Raw genomic sequence first — 20,986 nt, 5'->3', positions numbered from 1 at the left:
GAGTGTCATATGGCTGCAGCCCCCATGACTTCCAGGATGTGGTCACTTCACTCACTGGCTTTCTGCCTGAATTTCACATTCCAATGAATTTCTCCACTTGGAGATTGAGAATTGAGGCCAGCATTAAGGCTTTGGCAGCTTCTCAGCACTGTCCCTCCTCCCACCCTACCCCTACACACACGAATGCAGTCATCTAAATAATCGAATTGCCCTCCATAAAACCCAGAGCATTTATTCTAAACTCATCTTTAACTCTACTTCCTCTTGTCCCATTAACCCTTCATATCAATGCTCTATGACCATTACATTTTGGTTAAACGTGAGGATCACATTTTGATTAAACAAGCAGTTCTGTTCAGGTTCATTGCTCTGCGCCACTGCGAGACCATCAGCTTGGAATCTCCTCCACACAAGGAGCCATTGGTGGACCTCCTCAGGCTCAAGTGCCCTCCTTGTCCTCAGGGCACCCTGTGTAAGACTCTTACACAATAATTAATACACTGAAATTCTGTGCTCACATGCTTCCGTCCCTGTCTATATGTTCAACCCCATGGTGTAGCTGGAAAGGCCCCATGCTTCTGGCTGTGGCAGTAAAATAAAAGATGTGGGTTAGAGACACTGAGAGACAAACAGCTAGTAATATGTGACTACTTGCAGAGACGGGTGAAGGCAGCAGAGAAAAATGACTCATAGGGTTTCTGGCTGTAGGTTACCAGAAAAAGATGAGGCATCTGAGAGGAAGAGGAGGGGATAGGAGAGCACACATGACTTCTGGATTCTAGGTTAGCATCTGACTTATCAAGTCTTTTAGTACAAATATTACTATTAAAGAATTATATAAAACAGACATCTTTATAGCTTGCACGTGCCAAACAAAATCATAGAGGGCAGGTTGTTTGGAGTTCTTGGGTAAAGTGACCTGACAACAGCACGCTGGAGGATTCACGTATAACCATTAATACAGTGAAAGCTTATCTATCCATTGACCAATCAATGGATTGATCATAAATTTGGGGGCTTCTTTTTAATTAGTAAATGTTGACAAGTTTAAGACATAACAACAAACTACTTCTAAGCCTGAGAATATATATTTCATTTAAGTTAAGGGAAGTTTAAGTACTGGATTAGAATCAAGGTCTTCCTATAAACTTCCTACCTCATTCCCTAGTACTAAAGATTTAATTTCCATTGTAAATTAACTCATAATATGCACATCTGGAAGAACAGGTCCTTTGTTTTTTAGAGCTACAACATAATAAATCAAATATATTATTGACGTTGAATAAAAATAAATATAAATAATCATCTTTTATTATAGCTCATTCAATACCTCAAGTTGTTTGCAGTGTAGATCATTTCTAGCGGCAGGGTACATTCTTACTTATTAGAATTCTGAGTATATGTTTGCTGGTTTTAAGCAACATTTAAATTAAATAAGTGTATTACAAATGCTGAAATCTAAATGGCCAAGAAGAACCAGCTAAATAGCATCATCGATTGTAACAGCTTTCTAAAGACCAGTTGCTGGTTTGGTTGGCCTTGAAATTCAGATGTTTAAAATATTAAAACACTTCTTAAAAGAGAAGTTTCCTTCTCATTTTTAGTAAGTCCTCTGAGTTCACATACACATCAGTAAAGGTTATTTCTTGACAACTCTGTTGAGTAAAAAACCTTCCGGGTTTTTCTTCACAGCTGGACATGTCCAGGGACACATTTTTAAAATGTAATAGCTGCTGGTGGAGGGCCATTCAAAGCCTCAAATGCTTCCTGTCACAGATTTTTAAACCTCACGAGATGGTGTAACACCGCAGAACACGCTGGAGAATGGAAGCTTCCTGGAAGGGCGGTTACCTCAGCTCTTCTCAGTGCTTGGAATGTATCAAATATGGTCAACAATTCAACAGAATTCACCTCTGGCTTCCAAATCCTTAGATACAGCAAAAGAAGTGAGTTCAAAATGATGTGGCATATCCAAAAATGTTTCAGTTAGCACCACCTAATGAACTGTACTATTTTTCTTCTTCTCTCTCTCCCCCTTCCATTCTGAGAGCAGAGTCTATACATCTTTATAGGCCTGTTTTCTAGTACACACTTCAACAGGGCAAGCACAGGGTAAATGTTTAATTAAACTGAACATAACTGGAAGAGCATATTGTAAAATTTTAATCAACTTTCGCTCTTCCATTTTATCTGTGTCCTCTTCTTACATATTAAGTGATGGATATACTTCGGGGCAGAATGTATTTGTCCCGAAGTATTTAAACAACTCCACTGAATAGGCATTCAGCCTCTTATCATTAGAGGCAAATATTGAATCTCTACTATCTGAGCCAAGTGGGTGGGGCAGGGGCAGGTATTTGAGAGGGAGACAAGAAAACCTCCTAGTTATCAGTCACAGGGAAGAAGAACACCCCATGAAACCTTCAATTCAGGATATATTCTGGTTCCTGCCAAAAGTAAAAGACTTCATTAAAATGCAGCCATGTGTGACGCCAGAAAGTATTCTGTATGAGCCTTATCTCGGAAAGATTTTACTCAGTATGTCACCATGGCACGAATCTTTGTAAAATACTGCATTATACATATCACACACAATCTCAAGAAAATTTAAATATGATCTTTGTAGGCAGGTTGGAGAAGAGAATGGAAAAAGAAAAGAAACAAACATGAAGATAGTTAAAATTCCTTCATTGGGAAGAAAGCAGCTACACAGGAACTGCATATTACACTTTCTGGAATGTAAACACATTTATAATAAAACCAAAGTAAAAACCGCCAGCTGGAATTGACCTCTCCTTGCTCTTAAGTATCTCTTGTGTTCTATCTGTCAGGGTGTCCTGTCAGTCTTTCATGTTCACGCGGGACAAGTCTGCCGCCTGCTCCTTATGGCCTCTGTCACTATCTGGGTTATTTCATAGCTGTTGTTACTTCTTACGTGAATTAATTCACCAGCTAAATATCTGTTTTCTGTGTTTCCAGGTTAGATGCTATTGCCTTGCCTTTCCCTCATTATTCCCATCTTTACACTGCCAGGAGTTTTAACTTTACAAAATACACATCTAATCACTGTCGCACACTTGCAGCTAACACTTAGAATATTAAGATGACCTTAGACTGTGAGGTGTGTAAACCTGGTGATTCACAGACCTGTACCCCTGGGGATAAAAATATATTATATGTTTATAAAAAATAAAATTAAAAAAAAAAAAAAAAAAGATGACCTTAGAGATAAAATCCTTCGGACTTCCCAGGACTGCTTCATGACTATTTCTTTAGCTTTCTCTGTGGCCACTCCTCACCCTCACCCAGTCCTGGATGGCTTATGATGCCTTCAGATGCTCCATGCTTTTGTGGGGCTCATTCTCATTGGAGTGTGCTTCTCCCTTCTTTGCCCTCCTGGTTCTCCCATTCGTCCTTCAAGAAATAGCTATCTCTGGTGCTCTGCCTATAATCACCCAAATGTCTTGCCTCTCACACTGTGCTGTGCTCTTTTCTGGGACCAGAAAGTGACAAAGCTGAGCTTTAGGCCAAAACAGCAATGAGACCATGGCCTGCAATGACACTGGTCACCCTATCAGCACCCTGAACAGTACTGTACATTCTGTTGTAAAGGAAAGCAAAACCTTAGGCATAAAATGTGATTTCAAAAGCATTATGTATCTGGGAGTCAGAACTCCCATGCTCAGTTGTTGGCAAGAAGTTACTGATTGTGACCATTTTAACATTTCAAAACCACTGATGCTGAAGACATGTGTAATGACAGGTAGCATGCTAAATATTTGTTGAGTGAATAAATGAATAAAATGAGCAGGCTAAGGTGAAACCCCAAGAGGCCTCAGAAATTACAAGGGTGAAAAATGCTTTAATAGACTGAAGGAACAATCATGTAACCCATGGAAGAGTTATTGTATGAAACCAAATATATCCAGGGATTGTAAACATTATTTCACCAAGAATTTTTATAATATATTTAACTAGCATTTCTTTCTTAGGTATAATCCTCTGAATCATCAGTGCCAACTGAAAAATAACCAGGGTCCCAAAGCATGCAATTTCAGGGTTCATTTAACATGGAACATATTCACCCAGTGTAATTTGTAGGGATAAATTCCCAAACTATCAACTCAAAGTCAGTAAGAAATACAAGAACTCATCTTTTGTCAATTCTAGTAGTATTACTGGTCATTTATTGATCTTCAAAGGACATGAGAGGAGGCACATGAGAGGTAAACAAGGGTTTACCAAATAAATCAGAAAGGTATTCCATCAGGAATTTAGACTGAAGCAGAGCATGTATCACAGTCTGCCTTTCATTATACTGTAAGGCATGTTTTTCTGTCTTTCCCATTTGGTTTTGGTTTCCTGAATGCAGGGAGATATGATTTTACCCTACTAGCCTGACTAGAACAGGAAAACTCATAGTGAGCTGTTTGAGAGTCTGAGTGGATGGATGGATAATTTGCTTGCCCAGCCTCCGAAACCTAGAAACCCTAGGGTAACTCTGATATTTGTTTTCCTGGGATCACATCGGAAGCTTGTTTAGAAATAAGCAGATACCTTGAAATGGCAACTGGGTAGACAGGCAGGGACTTACTCTGTTTCCATCTCTTGCTTTTAGAAGAATGTATAGCTTAAGAAGCATCTATCAGATGTAAAGTACAAAACTGATCACAACTTTCAGTTCAAAACACTCCCCTAAAAATGCTCCATTTGGTTCTGGGCAACAATTTTGTCTTTTAATTTAAAAAAATAGTTCATTCCAGGTGAAGCAATAAATTTCAACTCTTAAGTTTAAACATTTGCTTGTACTATTTCACCTGGTATTTTGTCAAGCACATGAAATACGGGATTGAATATCTTTATTTTCAACAATATCCAATTAGTTCCAACTATGAAGGTATATTGGTGAGACACTGCCTTAAGTGCAGAGTCACAGAAGTCCACCTAACAAATGTATCGTACAAATTATAGGCCAATTAATTAATGCCTTACAAAACATTTTCCCTTAGTATTTTTTACTTGTGCAATCAGGAAGATAAGAAGGGAACTAGAATGCATCTCATCAATATAATTATATCAAATAAAATATTGTTAAAATGAGAGTCTCATTGCTTTGCTTGATAGAACAGATATTTAAAGGTGTGGTATGCTGTGTGTACCAAGGGAGCAGGAAATTTCAAGAGCCTTGGGCATACTATAAAAAGAACTGGGCTAGATGAACAGTGGTCAGCAGTCAGAGAAAGAATGAAGCACAAAGTGCCCTTAATGCCTATGATATTTTTCTTTTTTAGAAATGGGTTGGACTAATGAGGAGCACCATTCAAAGACATATCAGATATTTCACAGAATCCTGTCTACTCCCTGGAAAACTGGCTCAAACATATGGGTGTTGGCCATTCAAAATTGGAAATCTGAAATGTTTTCTTTTTCATTTTGATCTTCATTAAATATGGGCTGCTCTCCCTGATTTCAGAGGGAAGAACAATATTGAGGAATACTAGTCTGTTTTTGTGAGATGTTGAAATTTTTCTCGGAAAGATATAAGAAATCCTAAGTCTTTCTAAAGAAAGACAGAACTCTAAAGACACCAGAAGGATATCAAAGTCAGTATCAAGGGAGGAGTGAAATGGCAGGTAAGAGGTTCTTTCTGTAAACAGTGACTCATGCCTTCTGGAGAAAACACTAGGCTCCTGGTTACAACCGAAAATCTCCACCCGCAGCAGCCCATCAGAGGCCAGGGGCATGGAGCTCCTGAGAGGGACACATGTAGGGATGATTGGTGGTGCTGCTGAGGGCTGCCAAGATGAGACAGCAGTGTGTATAACTGACAGGACCAATTGATGAGTGAACGGGTTTCCTACAGGGTGACAGATGCGCTTCTGAGATCTGTCAGACATGGCAATCTCTACCCACCTCCTCTGATCCATGCTTGAACAAATGATACTGCTAGAAGAGACAGAGAACCATCTTTAAGTGTTATAAATCCTTGAGCAGGAAAGGGAAGTGTGTAAGACAGCTACTGCTTTAAATTTCTCCTTCCAAAAGAAATTTAGATTTTTGCCAAAGTGGGACAAAGACATTGAACAGTTTGTGACACTGACATTTGTAAATGGCTTCAGATACTGTGATCTTAGAGAATTATGAGAATCTGAAGATCGCCAATACTAGTACAAGTAGATACTAGTAGACTAGGAGAATTTAAAAATAAAGTACAAGCAGATACTGGTAGACTAAGAGAATTTAAAAATAAATCAATGTCATTAACTGGTTCAAAATAGAGGAAAGTTTAAATAAGAGTGCATCCACTTGATAGATTATTACGAACCATTAAAAAAGATAAATACAAAGACTATTTAGCCACAAGAGAAATGCACTGGAGAGGATGGAAAAACACCCATCAGAGGAAAGACTGGGTGCGAACAGATGCTGTGTTAAGATTGAGTGAAATAATGTATGGCAAACATCTGTTCCAGTTCCCAATACTAGAGGGCATTCTACAAATTTAAAATTAGACAAATTTTAAAATTGAATTTAAGGAAGTTATTAGAATCATGGTTGTTTGTTCATTTTATTTACGTCGTATTTGTTTGTTTGTGGCTAGACACAGAAGGATCACAGGATAAAAAGGGAGAGCCTGAGATTTGCAGACAGAAAGAGGAAAAGCACCAGAGAAAACAAACTGCAAAATCCACTTTGGAGAATGGGACACGAGAAATACACAGAGCAAATCACTATGTAACTGCGGCTCGGCAACATGGAGGAGAAAGTAATTTGGAGGGGGATAGAATAACATTTGTGATAAAAGCTGTGGGAGTGTGGGTGATAAATAAAGAGGTGATTTTTAATAAAGGGAACTAAATTATCATCCTATACATCTCTAAGACTTGTTGGAAGGACGATTTAGAACACAATAATGCTCACAAAGAAAATGATTTGCTTCAAAGTTATAAAACCATTGTGAAATGATGGGAAGGCAATCTTTGGTGTCATTAAGATGCACTCCTAAGAGATATCAGAAACTCTCAGGTGGAGACAGGTAGAGAGCACCAGGCGCAGATAAAAGGAAAGAAGAGACAAGACGGTGGTAGCTAGCAACCAGGCAGCAGGAGCTAATGGAGAAGCGCACTGGGTGTCATCCTAGCAATGCCATTGGAAAGGGAATCAAGTGAAAGATGATGTCACTCACCTGATACGTTTCAAATCAGTAAAAACAACGTATCTGCTGTTGAGCTTGCAAAAATTCTCCCAAATATCAAGAGATTTACTTTATTCAGGCAGCTGAGACAGGGAGAGCACTCATTACAAACTGAATTGTGCCCCCCACCTCAAAATTCATATATTGGAGCCTTAATCCTCATTGTGACTATATTTGGAGCCAAGATCCAGGGCCTTTAAGGAGGTAATTAAGGTTAAATGGGCTCATAAAAGTAGCGTCCATCAGCAGCACAGGCCCTCATCGTGGGATGGGACTGATGGGACTGGTGTCCTTACAGGAAGAGGAAAAGACACCAGGGATCTCTCTCTGACTGATCACAAACACAGAGGAGAGGCCACACAAGGACACAGTAAAAGGGTGGCCATCTGCAAACCGCGAAGAAAGTCCTCACCAGAAACCAACCCTGCCAGCGCTTTGATCTTTGAGTTCCAGCCTCCAGCACTGGGAGAAAACAAATTTCTGTTGTTTAAGCCTCCCAGCCTGTGGTATTTGTTATGGCAGCCCTCACAGACTAATACAATGCCCAAAGGGAATGGAGAAGGGAATGAGCAAGGAGAGGGATTTAATAGAGAAAGAAACAACACTGGCAGAATGCCCGGATCACACGGTGTTGCAAGCTTGCAGAAAGGAGTTGGTTTTTCTTGGTCATTTGAGCTTTTTCTGTCCATTACGACCTGTTCTTGGAATTGGTGACTCAAGGAAGGAATCTAGACTGAGTGGGTAGGTCTCCGGTACCAAGGAGCAAGGGGAGTCAATGGACATTCAGAGTGGGATATTTTGTGGTTATATATGCCGAGAGATGCTTGACATTTCATGCTGAAGAGGAAGAAAGAACTTGTGAATAAAATGTAAGTGACAGAATCCTTAGAAGAAAGTAAGCATGTCACCTTATAATTGATCATGCCAGAGACAGAACCTTGAGAACAGGCAGGTGTGGGTTCCAACACACAGGGGAGGTGATTTCAAAGGCTCATGGAGAAGATGAATGTGTTCCATCTCAATGAGCAATGCCTTTACCATCACTGACATTGGGCCCAAGTCTTTAGCTCCATTCTTCCTTACTAGATGACTTTGGAAGTACCTCCTAAATTTCCACTTCCTAGTTTGTAAAATAATAATAGTAATGCCTGCCTCCACCACCTTAGAGTCTACAGAGCCCAATGCAAAAGGAATATTTGCAAATATGAATGATAACATATGTCAGCATACGCGGAAAGCTATGAACTCTACAAATCTGGCAATGAAAATCACAAAGGTACACAATGAGGAATTAGAAACATGACAGGAATCTAAAAAGAGTAATGAAGAGTTATAGGAAATGAACAAAAAGAATATGTGTACAATTCAAAGAGGAAAAAAGAAGTTTGGAACTCACAAATGCTTATAAACGTAACTACAGACAATGAAGAAAAGTGCTGCGTAAGTTCGCAGGCAAGAGAAGCACCAGGAAGCTGTGGTTACACTCTTCATAAAGTTAATGATGAAAATTTGAAAAACAGAGAACTAATTTATTTTTCTTCTACCATCTGTAAAAGAAAAAAAGTCTTTAAGTGGGAAAACAGAAAATACAAGCCAACATAAAGGAACTGAAGACCAAGACAGATGAAGAAATCAAAGATTTCTTTCCAGAATGTGGGGACAAGATTTCAGCACAATTTCCAAACTGGAGGAGATCATGTGGCAGCTTCAGAGATGGAGAGGTGCAAGGAGGGCCTGGACGGGGGCAGATGCAATTCCAGTTTAGGCTCATGATGTATTTTGTGTTTGCCTGTTCACTGAGGTCCTCAGTCCAAACATGATGGGAGATACCGGCCTATCAGATTATATTTGCTATACATAGGAAAGGGGGGAGGGAGGGAGGAAGGGGGAGAGCCAGTAAGAGTCGGTTGGCCATGATAGTATGGATCCTAATGGATTATGACAGACCAGAATAAAGTACTCAGCCTATCTAAATGAAATCTAATAGAGATAAATACAAAATCCAAAAAAAGTTAAAAAAAAAAAGTGGTCCCCTACCTAAAAATGACTTTTTTATCATTAAAATAATACACAGTGCTCCAGTTTATCTAGCCTGATTCTGTTCGTCTCCTCTCTTTTTGGTGTTTCAACTGAAAAAAAAAAAAAAAAATACAGATAAGCCACCATTTGGTGTATTCTTTCCACATTTACCGAATATCCTCTTTTCTCCAGGCACTGTGCCAGGTGTTACAGACACAGAAATGATTAAAATAATACCTTCGCCTTTCAAAGATTTCACCGTTTTGTAAAGGAGACATATTCTCGAAAAATACAGTTTGAGAGTCTATGATCAGGGTAGGAACAGGCGAACACTTAGGGTGCTCTGGAGAATCTGCTAAGATGGTGACAGCTGAGATGGTTTGATCAGGAAAGGCTCTGCACAGGAAGGAGGTCAGGCTTGCTTTAGGTAGATGTTTTCCAGGAGGATTCAGGGGGAAGGGATTGATGGCCATCAGGCAAAAAGAACAGCAGATGTAAAGGCCAGACAATAGAGGCCAGAGGACGTGGGGAGGGGCAGCACTGTGAGAGAGACAAAGGTGGAGCCATCAGCAAATACAGAGGAGGAAGATACTCGCTTGTTATGCTAATAAGGCTGAACTTATTACTGAAAGCACCTAACAATGAAATAGAGCTACAAGGCAGGAGTTACCTTCTTTTTAGATAAAACCTTAAAAACTGATGGAACATAGCAATGCATTCTGGCAGGCTCACCTAAAAATACAGTAATACCCGTAGTATTTAAAAATCATGCATGATGTGAAATGGAAGGAATGGAAGTCACAGGAAGTCGTGAGGGAAGGAGACAGCTGCCGCGCGGGTCCTACCAGCCAAACCAACCCTGGCAATCCCGAAGATGACAGATGCCACAGCCCGATCATCCCCATATCCAGAAGAAGGAAAAAAGGAAAATGATCAAGGCTCCATTCTGCTAACTCAGAAAATCAGAGAACTGCCAGCATCTTCTCTAGAGAATGTTTCAGTGATTAATACCACTACATATACTACATATACATTCTTTCCATGATAATCTATAGCATGTTGCAACTATGTATCTAAATAGAGAGAGATGGAAAGAAACCGTTCCATAGGCAGGCACATAGCAAGGCTTTCAAGAAACGAATGTGGTCATTTACAAAGCCACACCAGCAAATGGCTCAGTTTTATATGTCAAGCATAGCAAATCATTGTGATCATCGTTTTATTCTTAGTGCCTAAAACTCCACATCAGATTTTTATGAGCCTACTTTTTCCATTTCTCTAATAGGTATTTGACTATGAAATATTTTATTTCACTGTGTTCTGTTTGGAGGTTAGGTCCTATAGGATTCTGCGAGTTTAGGAAATCAAATGTTATCTTCAGTGCTTGCTCGTCGCTTTCTTAACCATATCCTGCTTCCTTTCCCAAAGCATCCTCTCTTTCGTTTGTATGAGGAAAGGCTACACATCTTATGATACTTAAAAGATTGTGCTATGACATTTTACAGACACCTGACGTTTTCCTAACAGGATTACAACACAGGCTCCATGTTAAAGCACAACACTTCAAATAAGCACAGAAATCATACACACAATGGAACTAAAGAGCCTATCTGAGCAGCTTTATAACCTTGCACAGAATTCCCTCACCACCACTTAAGATAGAATTGTTTTTATTTCAGCAATGTTCATTTAATTAAGTCCTAAGCATCTAAAACATGGCAAATGTAAATATGTATTATAAATCCTTAATTATGAGGATCGCTAAGATTTCATGCAGCTTCCCGCCTTGGAGATAGATTCTTTTTGTTCAATATCAGCCAAAATTGAGAGATAAAAGCGAATGATGTGAACAATGTTAAACTTTATAATGCCCTTCTCTTGGTACCAGTGTCTTTACTGCATTGTCTTTGAGAGTTACATTCTGCTTCATTGTATCTAGTGGTGTTTAGGCCAAAATCCCTCCCGCCATTTTCTGCCTTCATTGTCATGTTCAGAAAGATTAGCTAGAAGTTGAGTTAAATGCTGGGGTCCCTGAGATCTCCATGTCATATCCTAAAAAATAAAGCACTTTGGGATCAAAAAATGGCAACATTAGCCCTCTGTTTGGGAGGAGTTTAAATTGAATCCAGAAAGACCTCTTGCTAAATTTTAATCTCACATACTGTTTTGTTTTGTTTTATTTTTATTTGACAGAGAGAGAGAGAGAGCACAAGCAGGGCAGTGGCAGGTAGAAGGAAAGGGAGAAGCAGGCTCCCCACAGAGCCGGGAGAGACCAATGTGGGGCTCGATTCCAGGACTGTGGGATCATGACCTGAGCTGAAGGCACTTAACCAACTGAGCCACGTAGGTGCCCCCATATACTGTTTTTTAAAACTATACCAGAGATTATTCTGGAATGGTAGCAACTAAGAAATAATCTTATTCTATATTCTAACCCTACTTAATTAAAAATGTGTCACCCAGGGACAATGTTTTCCATTTCTCTGCCAATATGGACCTTTCCCAATTTCCACCAACAGTATCTTCCAACATATGCATGGCAGTGTGTCACACACACACACACACACACACACACACACACACACACACTATGACAATTTCATCTCAGCAACTCATTTCCCCCACAGACCAGTTTCAATTTAGCTCCTTCCTTCTCTTTGGCTATCTGCTGATCTGATTTTAAAAGACAAACATGGGACACCTGGCTAGCACAGTTGGTTAAGCATCTGCCTTCGGCTCAGGTCATGATCCCAGAACCCTGGAATCAAGCCCTGTGTTGGGCTCCCTGCTCACTGGGGAGTTTGTTTCTTCTCCCTCTGCCCCTCCTCCTTGCTCATACTTGTTCTCTCCCTCTTTCAAATAAATAAAATCTTTAATTAAAAAATTGTTTTAAAAAAAGACAGATACGTATCATTATCTTTGAAAACTAAAGATGTCTTAAAGATAGATAGATACTCAATCTCTTACAGCACAACTATTAGCCCAGAGGGAAATTTATCTTTCTCAAATTTTCCCCAAAATCTCTCTCTTGGGTCTGATACAGCAAAGGTCAGGTTGAGAGCAAACTGTGGGGCTCTGAGTTGTGAGCCATTCAGTTCAGATATCTATTCAGTGTCACCCAGGCATCTACCAACTCCAAGGCTTGTGACCAAGTCCAAAAAGAGTTTATCGGTGCCCTTATTCAAAGGGCATTTTTTTAAAAATCTCTCTATATAGGTTATAACTGCAGAGTAAGTCAGTGATAAGATTATAGGTTATAGTTTGCTTTGAAACTATAAAATAAATGCAATTTAGGAAGGCAGGTGAATTTATATATTTACATGCTGTTTCTAAACTAATATCAACCTATGACCTCAGTTGTAAGTACCATAATTGCCAGTGGGGGAAAAAAATGGTTACAGAAACAAATATGTCTTTTATGATTTAGAAGCACATAATATCTTATTCTAGAGCACTGCCAAGTAATGAGAGGTACTTAATTAAAAAAGTAATTAGAAAAAAAAAAAAAGTAATTAGACCTATAGCCAACTGATACATATAATACCATTTTTTTCTTTTGTGATTTAAACACCTTAGAGGTAAATTTCATCACTGTTCTATTAAATACTTATAGCATTAAAAACTTTTATTGTTACTAATTTTAAACTACTTAAAATGTCAAACGTTTTCAAGCTTCACTCACTTTTCCAATATTACATTGGAATGACTAATTAACTGTAACATAAACAGACCCACTTTTACCTCCTGTTATGCTTTATCTTTGCTTTTATTACCAGAGTACCACTTTTCTGTGAACCATGACAAAAATTCATTGGAGGGAAAAAATAACCCCAAACCAAACACATACTCTTCCTCTCCCAACTACCAATTTTCCTCAGAAGAATGGAAACAATGATACTTTGTAATAGATTTTTACATGGACATTCCTTACCATTACATAATAGCTTACATGGTACATAATAGTTCATGTACCTGAATACCTTAGCAAAAACATTCTGACAAAAACTTTATCGTCCAGAAATCAACTGGGAAAAAATATATATATATCTTTACTTGTGAAGTAGAGCATCAGATTTGGTCTTTACTACAGGGACCTGAGGCAATCAGCTTTGTAGAGGGTCCAAATTCAAAGACTAAAAACAAGGAAAGTTGGTTCTAGAAGTGAAATAAAAAATTACACATGCATACATACATACATGTATAACTACTCGAAGCACAGGAAACAGGAAACAACTACAGCTCTAGAACTCACTGAAGAAATTTGAGTGTTGAAATCTTAGGCACCAGAGTGTCCCCCAAAAAAGCAGTCACGAAGATAATCCAATGGTCAATGACACCTCCATTATTTAGAAGTACAATTTACTATAATTTAGAGTTATGGGTAAACTATTAAGAAATTTTAAATATTTTTTAAAACTCTCAAAGCCTTCAAATTACAATATTAATCTCCAGGGTAAATAATTTCATTTAAGACTATTTAGTTAATTGAGGCTTTTTGATGAATTCATTCTACCTTTAAGAAAGACTTTCTTAAAAAAGTCCTTTCACATCAATTTCATGTGATGTGACGAGCATGGGGTATTATATGCAACTGCTGAATTGTTGAACTCTACATCTGAAACTAGTGATGGACTACATGTCGGCTAACTGAATTTCAAAAAAAAGAATTTAACATATTCTTTAAATGCCAATGTAAGAAGGAAATAAATATCTCAATTGTAAAAATAAATTACAACCTTGATTACCAGGGAAAAAAAAGGAAAGACTTTCAGTGATAGTCACATGGTCTCCTAAAGTTCCAAAGTTTTTGTCTGCATTTAGTTTGGGGCACTTATTTCTCTTCCTGAGATTTTCCTTTTTAAGTGACCTTAGCATTTAATCCTACAATTCAAGACCTGTTTTTAACGATCTGCTTATTAAAGGGTATTTCTAAAAGTGTCTAAGTGAAATACCCATTAAAACAATTATCCATAAATTCTATGAGAATTTGCTCCACCACTGCCACAACATAGCTCATTTCACTACATGAATGTAGATCATTCTTGAAACACGTCCTATTTTAAGCAAATACTCTGCGACAGGTCTCCCCTTCGCCATCATACTTGTCTTAAAAAACAGCAATGATTCTCAACAAATACTAAAAAGGTTATGGAGGACAAAATTCCTGAATCAATAAAAATTTTTAAAAATTAAGCTAAGCAAGAATTGAAATACCAGCCCACGGAAAAAATCAGATCAAAGCCTGCGTTATTTAATATTTCACCAGAGATATTCACTACCTATCTGAATAGGCATATCTGGGGTGAACATAACAATTTTGGATAAGCTTTCACTACTCTTTCTGCTGATTTCAGGAGCTGGGTGGGTCTGTGAACTTTCAATCACTAAGAAGGAAAGAAAGAGATTTTAAAAGGAGACTGGAGGACTTAGATAAACTTACTAACTGGCAACCTAAAGGTTGTGGGATTCATTAGTTGACAATATTAAGACCCTAATACTGATTTATCTGAAGTAAAAGCCATTCAAATTCTAAATATGGTATCAACTTGAGAAATAGAGATATTTATAAAGCAAAACTGATACTCTGTTGTAAAAAAAATTCAGAGCCATGTAATGGCAGGTATCCCTGACCCTCATCATCTATTCACAGTGGACAGTCATGAATCCCACTACAGTTCCTGCTGACACCCAGAGAAAGTCACATTTCAGTGAGCTCTACAAGACAATCCTTGGCTGTCTTTGATTTGGAAGTTGGTTTTTTGATAAGACAGAAATCTTCATTAGAGATGAGCCATTAAAATTAACAGAATTATGAAAAATAAAGTATGTTAACACATGGCCATTTACTTCGGGGAAAAAAGTTACCATGGAATTTCGATGAAAAGAACTTGTAAAATGTTATATTCCATCATATTTTTTTTTTAAAGATTTTATTTATTTATTTGACAGACAGAGATCACAAGTAGGCAGAGAGACAGGCAGGGAGAGAGGAGGAAGCAGGCTCGCTGCTGAGCAGAGAGCCCAACGTGGGGCTCGATCCCAGGACCCTGGGATCATGACCTGAGCCAAAGGCAGAGGCTTAACCCACTGAGCCACCCAGGCGCCCCATATTCCATCATATTTTTAACTTAAACTTTAAAAAACCCCACATTAAACAGTATAGTGTAAATAAAATGAGGCCAATGATCAGTTCTTGGAAATGAAAAGGAAATACAATTCCAAATGGACAAGACATTTACATAAAAATTAATTATGTTGGCATGAGTAGATGAAAGGCACCTGCCCAGTTATTATGAATTCTCAGTGGGCAGTGCTTAAATGGAAGTCTATTTTTTTAACTTATTCTAGAAAGTTTGCCAATTTCAGAGTTTGTAGGAAGCTGCTACTGTAAATGTCATAGGGATGAGAATACTCTTCCTGTAAGATCACCTCCCTCATACAATCAGTGATTCCAAATGCAAGTTTCTGATTAGTATGGAATGGGATAATTTACACTCATGAAAGTATAAAATAACAACAGAATTTTCATTTGAAATATCTGAGATGCAATTACTTATACACTTTATTGAACTTCTTATATTAACAGATTACTTGAGATTGAAGGTGCCCCTTTAGCAACCAAAACTGCTGAAGCTTTACAAATAGTTACAAGTAATTCACACCCACTGAAATAGTATCTCTGAACAATAAAGTCTTTAAGAAGAAACATATGAGGAAGATACTGATTTGAAGGTTTCTTCTGTTATACCTCCTAGTAATTACTTTCAGTACCACAATTCCACAAGTATGTATTTCTGTGCTAAATAATTAAGACTAAATTTCATCATAGCAGTATAATTTATATATTACCCATGTGTCACCATTATATTGTATGTTATTAAAATCCATGGGTGTTTTCCTATAAAAGCCAGATAGTAAAGAATATTATGAAGATCTTCATATCAAGAGAGGGAGATCAATTTCAAGAAAATTTTGTTGATAAAATGCAAAATATAATAATAATGCATACAAATGTTTGCCACACAGGTCTACTAATGATAGGAATGGATGACCGAAATTCAAATTTCATTTAATTTTTTTGTGCTGCAAAGAATTCTTTTAATTTTTTCCAAACATTTTTTAAAACTTTTTTTCCAAACATTTAAAATTAGAAAAATGACTCTCAGCTCACCAGTTCTACAAAACAAGGCAGTGGGCCATATTTGGCCAACCTCTGAGGTAAATATTGCATTATCTTACAATTGATGTTATGCAATTCTACTAACTGTTTTCCCTGAAGAGGCAAATTAACTCAATCTTGATATAAAGATTGGGTCCCTTAAAGGAACTGTTGATATCTGACACAATTTCCAAAATTTTAGAAGACAATAATGTTTATTACTAAGAGTGAGCCCTATGAGTGCTGTGAAAGTCCTATTTTTGAGCCCCATGTTAGGTATGAGTTGTGTCATCCCCAGAGCTGGAGACGGCCCTAATCGGAAATTATTTGGGATGCACGCAGTCGGAAGTGGGGAGAAGGCACTAATCTGAAGAAAACAAATCAGCGTCGCTGTTAGAAAAGTGAGTCAAAGTACAAGCTCACCTGTGTGTCACCTATTCATGCATTGTATCATATCATTATATTTCATCAGTACTCTACTATTACAGTCTAATTGTTTTTTGCCATGGGCAGAAATTCTTGGGAGAAGGAGGAAAAGTAGGAAGCTTCAAGAAAGAATTGCAAGGTTGAGTTTTAACAATTTGGGAATCTGTCCAGTTGCATTTCACATTGGAGCCCGGACCCCACAAGAGTGATGATCCATTCAAGCAATTACCCTCATCTATTGCTGATTTTTAACATACTCTTCCCATGCTTCTGTCAGAGTAGATATCAGATAATCCTTTTTTTCAGTTAGATAAAAGAAAGAGTTTAACTTCTAATTAAGTCATTCAAAAGCTACTTGGTGAGCATTAAATATTTTCAGAGTAAGACTCAGTAGGATGCCAGGAAGCCTTCATCACATGATCTGCGAGAGTAAAAATAACAGCAAGACTCTTACTTGCCTTAGTCCATACAACTGTTCCTTCTTTTGTGGTGAGTCAACTTTTCCCAAAACACCTTCATGTTGAGCAAGAAACCGTGGGTCCATAAGAGTAATTATAAAAATAGGTATCTCCCTTCTCACAATTCATGTCTCTTGGGAGCAAGTGAAGAAACCAACAATAGTCTGCACAACGTATCACAGAGCAAGCTCTTCCAGAAGGAGCTGTCTCTAAACGTCCATGAAAGGAACACCTCAACATAACAGCATGTTTGTCTTTATCAGAACAAAGGGGAAACACCTGGGGCTGGTTCACTGCTTTTGAAATGTCCAGTAGGGCGCTAGTTGACAAAGGATGGGGTCCATTCAACATATCTCATCTGTAGACAGGTGAGGAGTGAGCAGAGTCACCAAATATGCGTGAGCACATGTGTCTGGTGGTTTACACAGATTTATTTATGTATATATACATGCACATACACATGAACATGTATACAGACATGTGTTTATTTGCACAGAATCCTTCCAATGTAAAGTTACCATGTTGATTGATTTTGCTCAACTAACATTCAAATTACAGTGCACCTAATCCCTGAGCTGTTCCTGGTTTAGAGTGCTGTCCCATGAAAGCTTTCACACTGACAGCCTTGGGTAGTCTTGGGCTGACTCAGTGGAGAACAGATCTGCTCTTGGTGAATCAGCTGTAAATAAAGGGAGAAGGTCTTTGTATTCACCTAGGACACTGACCTTTAATTTTATTTATTTATATTCAATTCTCCCTAACTTTAACATTGGCATTCAAGATTGATTCATGTTTTAATACAAAGTCTTGTCCAGAAGAATTATTGGTGTTACTGTAAGACTTTATAATGCTTATGCTGAAAAAATGAAAAATACAAAAAAATAAAAATACTTATGCTGGTTGATGGTCACTTGTCCATACACCAAATCCCAGCTTTGCTAGTAAACATATATACTTGTTCTTCCAAACAAGATAAAACATATGAAGCGCCTTGTTAGTAAGTAGACCTTGCTTCCAACCAAAAATTAAAAATTAAAAAAAAAAAACACTAAGTGCTAAAGAATAAAACAAAAATTGGGAAATGAAATTTTTCTCATATGTATTATTGCAAAACATGAAATGATGTTAATAAGAAATTATTAAATACAACTTTAATTAGATGAGGGCACTTATTTGCATTTTTGACACTCTGACAACTGTCAACTCAATATATGGTAACTCAATATATGGTAACCAAGAACTCCAACTTCAATATTTAAATAATTCCTAGTAATTTAAAATTTTATAGGTTCTTATAAGTTTTTCAAGTATTTAGAAGAACATTAAACCACTTCACAAACAAACCAAAGCTGAGAGAATATAGAAGCAGGGTTGAAATTTAAAGTGTCAGCCAGAGGCCCAGCACTACTGAATATTCTGCTTTCCTCAGGTCTCAGCAGCTCCTCTGCCCTTCGCTGAAAAGATCTATTACAAACGAAAGCTATTTAGTGTCTATCTGCCTTTTATTGGACTCCAAGCAAACAAACATAAACTATCAATCAAACAGATATCAATCATATTCATATATTATTAACCCAAATATAGCCAGTGCCTTGATAAGGCATGACTGTGTCTAGGCCAGACTTCAGCTCTGCTTTTCTGAAGGGAAGGATGCTTCAAGTGATGTGCTTTCCATTGTAAGAGTGACCTCTAGTGCCTTCCTTTTTTGTTGAACTTCTTAGTTGGACAATGAATTTTAAGCCTTCTCAACAAAACTTTGTGTGCATGGGTGTGGAGTGTGTGTCTGTCTAGTTGTCGTTTGTTTGTTGCTATGCTTGTCAAAAGCTACCATTACAGCCTTCCAAGATTCTGACCAGGTGGAAACAGGTAAATTTTCTTGTCTCATGGAATTCTTATACAACCAAATGAAAACTGAGTCTGAAACACAGTGCAGCATCTGGGGGGTGTTCTCTTCTTGCTGAGTGATGGATACACCACGCCAGTCTATGAGCTAATATGCATGGGAACCTGAAATCACAGGAGCCCGCGCGGTGTAAATGGACATCTGACTTGTGCCAGAGGGTCATTCATCATGTTTTTCCCACATCAAAGTGCTTTAGTGTGCTCAAGGGATGCATGGGAGCAAATGCCTGATTACTGGCTTATTTGTAGCCCCAAACCTAACCCTGGTTATACAGCAACAGCAACATCAATTCCTGAACAGGCCTCATAGCCCTTTCTGGAAAAGCAAATGAGCTTTTCTTTTTAAATCAGAGAAAGAGGTAAAAAGTTGAATTTGCAGGGCTTATTTATCATTTGTCAAGGAGGGGGGGAACCTCCCATTTGGGGATTTTAACCCAAATACAACTTTTAAAACTTTTCTATCTCTAACAAAAACATGGATGAAGGGAGTTCTGCCAAATTATATTGAATGATACTTAAATAAGAAATAAGGTCTTGGTAAATCTTCCCCGAATCAATTAACTGAGAATATCCAATCATAAATGCATAAAGTTAAAACTAATGCTTTTAAGAATTCATACTTTTGAAAAATCACGTAAACATCTTTCCTTAAGCAAAATGTAGGGATGAAGACCCCTCTTTCAAGAGTACTCAAATCTCATTCTTTAGGAGTGAGGGCACGATTCTTAATACTGGGGTTCACCTCTGCCAGTTTTGCTCCTGAATTCTGCAGTGCCTTTCGGTTATTGTCAGTTATTGAAAGCTGCAGCCAGCTATCAGTCCGCCAATGCAAACTTCAGAAATCCAAGCTAATGCAGGTAAGGTAAAGTCTGCCAGTTGTTTTCCTGATACACATAATTCCAATAAAATTCAGTAATCCTCGAGAAGGAAGAAATGAAGACATTCACAGGCTATTCCCTGGTTAAGATGCTAATTTAATGTTTTACTAGAACTTGAGCTCTCTGAATGAATATTCAAAGACAGGAGGATAAGAGCCTGCTTATGGCCAAAAAAGAAAGGAAATGACACTTTGCATATTTTGACCAGATCAGGAGGAAAGACACGTGTAAAGCCAGTCATATTTGCAAGATTTTTAAGTGAGGCTCATTTATAGCAATATGCTTTGCAGCAATTTCAGTTGCAAATAATAATGATTAAAAAAACAGAATTAAAGTTTTGCAGAGAGCCTCCCCCACCACCACCACCCCTTCAAGTTTTAAATCATTTGCTGTATACTTACAGGAATTCCCAGCTATGACCCTGTTCCAATTTTGAGTAGATAACAGAAGTAGCGTCTTGAGGACAGCTCCGGTGATAGACCCCATGTTCACATTTGTTGGGTTCCCCCAAAAGATCCTGAGTGGCTCTTCCAGCGCTCTCTGGGTCTTCAGCACCTCTGGGTCTCAGTCGATCTCCTTCCTTCTCTCCTCTCCTCTCTCTCTCTCTTTCTCTCTCTCACACACACAGACACACACACACAGGCACACACAGAGACACACACACACCCCACACACAGCCCTGACTCCTCAGTGAAAGGCTCCCAGCATCTTTCCTAACAAGCATCCACAGCGACGAGGCCACGCCCACTCCTCGCCACGGCGGTCCCCGACTGTGGCCGAGCTCCCTCCTCCAAATTCACAGGGGCGCTTGGAGCCCACCGCGCGCTGCGGCCGCTGTTGGAAGCTGCACCTGCCGGCGGGGCCTGCTGCTCCGGGGCCTCCTCGGGGCTCCCTCCCCGACCCGCTATTCTCCAACAGTCCTTAACCCTTTCTCCCCTCTGGAGATGTG

The 20,986-nt window shown here is 38.5% G+C and overlaps 1 protein-coding gene across 6 annotated transcripts in view; it reads right to left on the bottom strand.

Annotated features, from left to right (window-relative positions):
- Positions 1–20,626, bottom strand: part of LOC111152888 (contactin associated protein like 4) — a 240,396-nt gene extending 219,770 nt beyond the window's left edge. For 5 of the 6 annotated variants that reach the window (XM_022511606.1, XM_022511608.1, XM_022511611.1 and 2 more), the window contains exon 1: positions 20,439–20,626. In XM_022511606.1, the coding sequence (XP_022367314.1) occupies positions 20,439–20,523 (85 nt within the window). In that variant the 5' untranslated portion in view covers positions 20,524–20,626. The remainder of the gene's footprint in view (positions 1–20,438) is intronic. The other variant, XM_022511607.1, reaches the window with a different exon arrangement.
- Between the last annotated feature and the right edge of the window lie 360 nt (positions 20,627–20,986).

The sequence above is a fragment of the Enhydra lutris genome, unplaced genomic scaffold, assembly GCF_002288905.1.
Source record: "Enhydra lutris kenyoni isolate GAN:26980312 unplaced genomic scaffold, ASM228890v2 scaffoldscaffold30, whole genome shotgun sequence".
Classification (NCBI taxonomy): Eukaryota; Metazoa; Chordata; class Mammalia; order Carnivora; family Mustelidae; genus Enhydra; species Enhydra lutris.
This window is presented reverse-complemented; position numbering and strand designations above follow the sequence as displayed.